The following is a 7835-nucleotide window of genomic DNA, read 5'->3' on the forward strand; positions in this document are numbered from 1 at the left end:
AACATGATGATCTATTAAAGAGAAGAGAGAGAGAGAGAGAGAGAGAGAGAAAGAGCAAAGAGTAGCACGCGTAAGCTCTTGCCATTCAAATGAAGAATGCACCAGAGTAAGAATGTTGCCAGATTAATTATTATACATTTACCCAATAAGTAACAAGCTACGAAGCCCGTCCCATATTGCAGTGTTTGCACATCCACCTAACATCATGTCTTCATCTTAAAAACTTAAAACGGACTTCTGGCACTGGACACTTCTGATTTATTGGTTTATTTAATTTTTCATGCATTGTCCTTAAAATGAAACCCGTTGCATAAAGTTCTGCAATTGCATGACATGCCATGTGTAAAAGACATGATTAATTGCAAATATGTAAATATAGCGGATTCGTGTCGATTGGGACATTTTGCCTCAGCCATTTCAAAAGCACGGTTATAAACAACTACGACACATGTAGTATTTGCTGTTGTTTACGTTTCATCATATCTTTACTGTGTGCTTTCGCCGTTTTATAGTAGCTCTGCGTGTGTGTGGACCGCGCGGCACAGCTCCGGTCGCTCAGGAGCGGAGAAAGCGAATTGGTCCTCGCGGCATTCCGTAGACGTGTGTGGAGGCAACCCAGTGCTGACAACAAATGTAAGTAGCTGTAGAACGACGTGCAGGGCTAATTAAGGATGAAATTAAGCTAAAAGATCGTTTCTGATATGAAAAAGCGCTATTACTTTATATGGACGATTCTTAAACGCTCTCTAGAAGATGCTAGTTAGGCAAAAGAATAATTAGCTGTTGCTGGAGGCTGTTCAGTGTTAGCCTGCCAGCTAAGTGAATTTGATCAGGTATCCATCAGTATAAATTTAGGCTGCTGCCATACTTATTTTAATTATTTTATCAGTCGGATTTGATTATGTAGTGATGATACGATCATGTCAGCCAGAACAGTAGAGCTAGTTAATCTTACTGTTTCGAGTGAAGTGCTATTAGAGTATCTACACAAATGTATGACTTTTTTTGTGTGCTGGATGTAAAAAAAACTGTCTCAGAAATGTCTTAAACTCTTTAACTCCGAGTAAGCTTTCTGTTTCGCGTTTACTTTCTGTTTATGTGCGATCTTGATGCAACTATTGTTACAATGCTATAATAAACTCATTTTTTTAGCACAATGGCTGAGTGCACTACGTTAGACAGTCTGCTGGAAATGGGCTTTGACAGAAACAGAGCGTAAGTGATGGTTTTTCTACATTGACGCTCATGTTTAGACACTGATCCAGTACTTTCACTCACCCAGTGTTTGCTTTGTAGGGAGAAGGCAGTAGCACATACTGGAAACCAGGGCATTGAGAGAGCAATGGACTGGTGAGTCATCATTATTTATATATATATATATATATAAATTGCAACTCATTCTGATAACTGATGACTATTATGCATTTTTATTGTATGGAAAAGAGTAATAATTGTGGCAATCGAATATATAATATTAATTTTCAATCAAATAAAAATGTACAGGTTAATGGAGCATGAGAATGATCCAGATATAGATGAGCCTTATGTCCCGCCTGCTGGAAATACTCTTGGCACCACAGAAGAACAGACCCAGTCTCCTACAGACACTTCAGAATGTATGTTCTTCTAATGCTCCTTGCTCTCGATTTCACGGAAACACTGCTATTATTTCATCCCCCAAAACAAAATGTCACTTTCTCTTTCATTTGCATCTGTAACCAAAACAAAAAACAGCCATTGAAGATGCTGAGCAAATGGATGATTCCAAACAACCTATGACAGAAGAAGAAAGGATGGAACAAGTAAAACGGTTTGTGCTTCGTAGAGCTGACCTTAAAATGTATTAAAATGTATTAAGCACACATTTAAAAGCTGATGAAAATATCGCTTTCCCCCCACAGACTGGAGGAGTTGATGAAGATGAGACAGGAGGAGAGGAGAGAGAGAGAGCGAAAGGAGGAAATAGAAAGAGAAAAGCAGAGGAGGAAACAGGGCCAAGAGCTGCTGCAGGTTAAACAGAAGCTCCAAGATGATGAAATGAAGAAGCTAGCGGACCAGCGCAGGAGAGAGAAGATGGAGGACAAGCTGGCCAAGTAAGATGAACACGGATACAGTTCCTTCACTTGAAATCAGTGGTTCTTATTTGTTTTTATTTCAAGCTATTTAGAGCTTGCCGTAACTATAAAAATGCCAATGCAGTTAGATTTTAATAAATTTTCCTTACTTTTCCATGTCTAGAAGTTAGACGTTTAGAAAGTAAAAAGTTATGATTTTTATAAATAATTGGTTCTTTATAGAAGAACATGAAAACAAGAAATCTTGACATTTTTCTTATTTAAATGCTCCTTTTAGGTCATCCTTGTTGAGAACCACTAGTGATATCTTATGATCTTTTCTTAGGCAGCGAGTTAAAGAGAAGATTGCACGAGACAGAGAGGAGAGGGCACGAAAGGTATTAATTTATGCTTTCATTTTGCCCACTTCACATTACTACTATTAACTTGTGTGCCTACTAGTATATCAAGTATATAAATAATAAATAACAAAAACCTCTGCAGTTTGGAGGTGGTTCATCAAGCACAGGTTTGTCATCTCCCCCGTCTGAAGCCCCTCTGCTGTCTCCACCTGATAACCAAGGAGCTCCTCCTGCTAAGAAAGACTACGATGACTGTCGGATACAGGTACTGCCACAAAATTAAGATACATTTCACTCATAACACATTACTCAGTGCCCATGTAGTCCTGAGAATCCAGGCAGATGCTAAATAGAAAAGATTTAAATTGTCAAACCTCGGATCCAGGAGGAACAATGTGGCTTTCGTCCTGGTCATGGAACACTGGATCAGCTCTATACCCTCCGGAGGGTACTGGAGGGTTCATGGACTGGGCTCCACCAGTCCATATGTGCTTTGTGGATTTGGAGAAGGCATTCGACCGTGTCCCTCACGGTGTCCTGTGGGGGGTGCTCTGGGAGTACGGGGTCCAGGGCCGTTTGCTAGGGGCTATCTGGTCCCTTTATGATTGGAGCAGGAGCTTGGTTCACATTGCCGGCAGTAAGTCAGACTTGTTCCTGGTGAATGTTGGACTCTGGCAGGGCTGCCCTTTGTCAGCAGTCCTGTTCAATATTTCTATGGACACCATTTCTAGACGGGGGTCCAGTTTGGTGACCACAGGATCTTGTCTCTGCTTTTTGCTGTTGATGTTGTCCTGTTGACTGCATCTAGCCAGGACCTACAGCTTGCACTGGGGCAGTTTGCAGCCAAGTGTGAAGCGGGATGAGAATCACCACCTCCCAGTCGGACAAGGGTGGCTTGTCCCCTTCAGGTTGATTGGGAATTCCTGCCTAAGGTGGAGGAGTTTAAATATCTTGGGGTCTTGTTCACGAGCGAGGGGAGGATGGAACAAGAGATCGCCAGACGGATCGGTGCAGCTTCTGCAGTAATGCGGTCGATGTACCCATCTGTCGTGGGGACAAAGGAGCTGAGCTGCAAGGCAAAGCTCTCGATTTACCAGTCAATCTGCATTCATACTCTCACCTATGGTCATACAGGGGGCCGAAATGAGTTTCCTCCGTAGGGTGGCTGGGCGCTCCCTTAGAGATAGGGTGAGGAGCTCGGAGTAGACCCGCTGCTCCTCCACATTGAGAGATGTGAGGTGGCTCAGGCATCTGTTTCAGATGCCTCCCTTATGTCCCACCGGAAGGAGGCCCCGGGAAAGACCTAGTACACTCTGGAGGAAGTATGTCTCTCAGCTGTCCTGGGAAGGCCTTGGTCTTCCGCCGGAAGAGATGGAGGAAATGTCTGGAGAGAGGGAAGTCTGGGCATCCCTATTTATACTTCTGCCCCGCGACCCGGCCCCGGATAAGCGGAAGATGGATGAATGGATGGACATTTTAAAATGTTTTTAATTTCACAATTAATTTAAAGTTAAACTCATCTCTTACCCTTTGTTTGTAAGTGCGTCTTCTAGATGGATCCACCTTGAGCACTGTCTTCAAGGCTCAGGAACCTCTGGCTGCTGTTAGAGTCTATATTCAGATGAACGGGGAAAACGGACAGGATTTCAACCTCATCACCCCGTATCCCAGACGTGTGTACACAGATCTAGACATGGAAAAACCCCTTAGTGAGCTGGGTAAGAATTTATATAAGGGTTATGTAGGTGTTGACTGGCGATACAGTGCTAAAATGATCACAGTCCTTTGTCTCTCAGGAATTAACGATAGCTGTTTTATTTTCAGAATTTGAGCATAACATCCAGCATTTATGAATCTTTTGTTTTACTTGACAGGTTTGGTGCCTTCTGCCGTCCTTGTGGTTACCAAGAAATGAAGTATAATAATTATAGCAACAAGCTGTTCTTCCAGACGTCAGTGCAAGATCAAATGGATTCTCTAATGGAGACTGAATCAGTGGACTGCTACTGCAATGATTTCACTTAAAATGCCAAACATGCAATGAATTGATCAATAATTTCATTAAACATAAACCTGTTGATACTGCTTAATGAAGGGTCAGGTGAGTTTTTACAATGATAACTTTGAGAAAGAGGTGTTGGCTGTTCTGTTTTGCCACATGAAAACAAGACATTTTCACCAATAAAATTTTACTCATCTTACTCATTTTAGTTTTATGACTTGAATGTAATATTGGAATTTTAAAGTAAAGGCAAAAGCTTTAAACAAGCACAAGATTCTGAACATTGCATATACAGTGCGCATATTCAGCTATACCAAATAGTTTTAAAATGGGTTTAAAAAACTTTTAAAATGACAGTGATTATAATACCTTGTATCAGAATTGCACAATCATTGCAAATTACCTTTACTTTGTGAAGCAGTGGTTCCTAACCTGACAAGTGCACATATTATACACTTAATGATATATCATTAAAAAAAGGCCCTTTTGCTGATGCATTAAAAACACTTTTATATAAGAGAAAGTGTCTATGTAACATCTGTACAAAGTCAATTAAGTAAAACCTGTACAGCATATCTTGAATTTGAAAAAATGTTTCGTGTATATATTTTATTACAATTATAAGATGGTGATTAGACAATAAACTAAACTTTTAAAAATAACTTCGTACAAAATTATCAACAGAAAAATGTTCACAATACATTTCAGGAGATACATTTTTGTTCATAAATTGACAATTCACAGATAAATTACATAAAAAGCATGAACAAGTATATATATATATATNATAGGTTTGCACATTTTATCCCTCATTTCTGACACTGGCTCAGGTTACACACTGCTGTGGCTTTTGAAGGATTGAGGATGTGTGAGTGGATCACATAAAGTAGCTCTCCAGACCTCTGTCTTTAAAGGGACTTAGCTGGGAGGGTAGTATTGATTGTACTGGTTCCATGGGTTCTGGTAGCTGCCATAACCTCCATACTGTTGCTGATGAGACACAGGGACAATATTTGCATACAATACAGGTTTAATAATAAACGAAAATTCTTTGCATTTAATCTTTTAAAGCTTTAAATGCCCTCTGTTGGGGAAATGAAGTGCTTTGGCAATACAACGTAAATGTGCCATTCAATCCATTACCTGGTACCAGCTGCCATAACTTCCATACGACCCACTCGTGTCTCCACCCATCATAGAGGGAGGTGGTGTTGTCATGGGAACGTGAGGCATTGTGGGTGGAGCCGTCTGTTGCACCGTCAATGCAGACGAATCATCCATTTTGCTCATCTTTTCTGGATCATCATTATCGCTACAGGAAAAACAAACGCACAAAGCGTAAAAAAGCTTTCACAAAATGAAAGTAGATCTTCGTGTGTGTTTTTTGAGCTCACCCATTCTCTGCTTGCCTCTTTGCATCATGTTCCTTCAGCAGCTTCTGGTGCTCCTCATACATGCTCAACACACTGATAATATACAAGAAAAAGCTAACAACTTAGTAATAATAACACAATTGTAATTTAACATGGTTAAACAAGTTTTAGAACTTGTGCTGAAGCTACCCAGAATGGTTTGAATTAATTCTGACCTCTGTACTGTGGTCCCAAAGTCCTCAGCGAACTGTAAGCCACGTTGGGAGAAAAGGATTTTGGTCTTTGGGGAGAGAGGAGCAGCAAGGGCTTTGGCCACACACTGTAGAACAGCACCTCCGTTAGCCCGCAGGTCACCTGACATCTCCAGCTCCAGAAGGTTCTGATACAACCTACCGTTATCCTAATGATCCGAATCCAAGAATAATCAAATATTGGTATTGTGGTGCATCATATTGTGATCATTTTCTGTAATACCACTCAAACGTTCGATAAAAATACAGTAATAATATTTTCTTTATATTTTAATATTCAGATTTTCAACAGCCATTACTCCAGTGTCACACCATCCTTTAGAGATAATTTCTTCTCTTTATTATTAATGCTGAAAATAGTTATGTTCAATGTTCCCTCTAAGGTGTGAAGTAAAATGCAGCACACAGGACAGAGGAGGCAAAAATGAGTTATATTAATGTGCAAACTCACGGGGATGTTAAGGTATCTTAAAAGAATTCACTTGTTCATTTTGCTTGGAAATATTTATTTAAAATATGTTTATTATATTTTTATAAGCCTAATAAATAATTGACAGAAAAAAGGGAATTCATGAGCAATAACCAGTATTTTTGTGGAAACAGTGATTCTTTAATAAACAGAAAGTCCAAAAGAACTACTTATTTAAAACAGGAAAAAAATTACATTATAAATGTTTTTACTCTTAATTATGCTCAATTTAATGTATCTTTGCTGAAGCAACACATTTCCTTTATCTTACTGATTAAACCAAGCCAGAATTACGGTAATGTGTATAATATGTCAAATGTTTTACCGGACTCAGCTCTATGGCTTCCTGTAGAACAGTGCGGGCCCTGGAAGGACTCTTGCACAGCTTGTGAAGAAAGCGAGCCAGCTTTATGGAGAAGAAGGCATGAAGTTGTGGATTGTCTTTACTCTTCTCCACAGTCTCCTTCAGCAGTGCCTCCGCTGCAACCAAATGTCCTGTTCTCCGCTCCAGACCCACTCTTCTCAGACGCACCGCGGCCAAACCAGGCACTGTCATCTCAAGCGATCCTAGAATGCGCTGTGCCTCTGTTATATTACCTATGAGAGGGAAAAGAAATCATGAGAGAATGTAATCTGTTCTGCAGTAGCTGAGACAAGTCCACATTTCAATTAAACATGTTTAAGATTTTATGCTAAGTCTATTCTTTCCATGCTTAATTTACTGTCTTACCATGTTTTTCCTCAAACGATGCCCAGTGAAGGTGGATGCTGTGTTTGTACGGAAGATGGATTTCACAAGCTCTGCGGTACACTTCACGCACCTCCCCCAGCCCGTGTGGTGCCAGGTAAAGCACATACTGTAACACACATAAACAGCTTATAAACTGCAATAAAATGGCAGCAATATTATAAAAGAAATCATCATGATCTTAAATATCAGGTTGTTGGATCCCCCTTCTATACTTACTTTATTCCAGAATTCCTCATAGAGCGCACAAGCAATGAGACAGCGTTCAAACAGAATCAGTACCCTCTTGTGCCCAGCTACACACTCTTGTACTGAGCCTTCATGGCCCTCCACAGCCGCCTNTCTGTCCAGAGGCTTCACATGGAAATAAGGCCTTTTAATCTGGGGGGAAAAAAGCAGAGAAGGAATCAAGAAAGAAAGAGGAAGGTAAACTGACAGAAAGACTTCATACGTAAACCATAAATAGCTCAAGTTTGGGTCAGAATTTTTTTTTTTGATAAGTCTCTTTATTCACTTAAAAATATTAAGATTTAAAATAACATTTTATTTTGAGTAAGTAATATTTTAGTGTAAAAT

At 40.0% G+C, this 7835-nt stretch overlaps 2 protein-coding genes across 5 annotated transcripts in view; one reads left to right on the top strand and one right to left on the bottom strand.

The window, feature by feature from the left end:
* The first annotated feature begins 242 nt into the window (after positions 1-242).
* Positions 243-4617, top strand: LOC122357667 (UBX domain-containing protein 1). The gene is made up of 10 exons (XM_043257134.1): positions 243-633; positions 1153-1215; positions 1297-1350; positions 1504-1616; positions 1735-1810; positions 1902-2093; positions 2401-2452; positions 2559-2681; positions 3957-4134; positions 4291-4617. Exons 2-10 carry the CDS (start codon positions 1157-1159, stop codon positions 4329-4331), a joined length of 888 nt encoding a protein of 295 aa, XP_043113069.1. The 5' UTR covers positions 243-633; positions 1153-1156; the 3' UTR covers positions 4332-4617.
* Positions 4618-5211: 594 nt separating this feature from the next.
* The window catches only part of LOC122357668 (pre-mRNA-processing factor 39-like), an 8148-nt gene continuing 5524 nt past the window's right edge, over positions 5212-7835 (bottom strand). For 3 of the 4 annotated variants that reach the window (XM_043257138.1, XM_043257135.1, XM_043257137.1), the window contains exons 8-14: positions 7479-7640; positions 7242-7368; positions 6837-7108; positions 6007-6191; positions 5813-5884; positions 5562-5730; positions 5212-5408 (exon numbers count right to left, since the gene is read on the bottom strand). In XM_043257138.1, the coding sequence (XP_043113073.1) occupies positions 5337-5408; positions 5562-5730; positions 5813-5884; positions 6007-6191; positions 6837-7108; positions 7242-7368; positions 7479-7640 (1059 nt within the window). In that variant the 3' untranslated portion in view covers positions 5212-5336. The remainder of the gene's footprint in view (positions 5409-5561; positions 5731-5812; positions 5885-6006; positions 6192-6836; positions 7109-7241; positions 7369-7478; positions 7641-7835) is intronic. The other variant, XM_043257136.1, reaches the window with a different exon arrangement.

This window comes from Puntigrus tetrazona, chromosome 14 (assembly GCF_018831695.1).
Source record: "Puntigrus tetrazona isolate hp1 chromosome 14, ASM1883169v1, whole genome shotgun sequence".
NCBI lineage: Eukaryota > Metazoa > Chordata > Actinopteri > Cypriniformes > Cyprinidae > Puntigrus > Puntigrus tetrazona.

Coding starts and splice junctions, on each gene's coding strand:
- LOC122357667 (XM_043257134.1), top strand. CDS start 1,157: ATGGCTGAGTGCACTACGTTAGACAGTCTGCTGGAAATGGGCTTTGAC. Junction 1,216..1,296: donor GGCTTTGACAGAAACAGAGC/GTAAGTGATGGT, acceptor TTTGCTTTGTAG/GGAGAAGGCAGTAGCACATA. Junction 2,453..2,558: donor GAGAGGAGAGGGCACGAAAG/GTATTAATTTAT, acceptor AAACCTCTGCAG/TTTGGAGGTGGTTCATCAAG.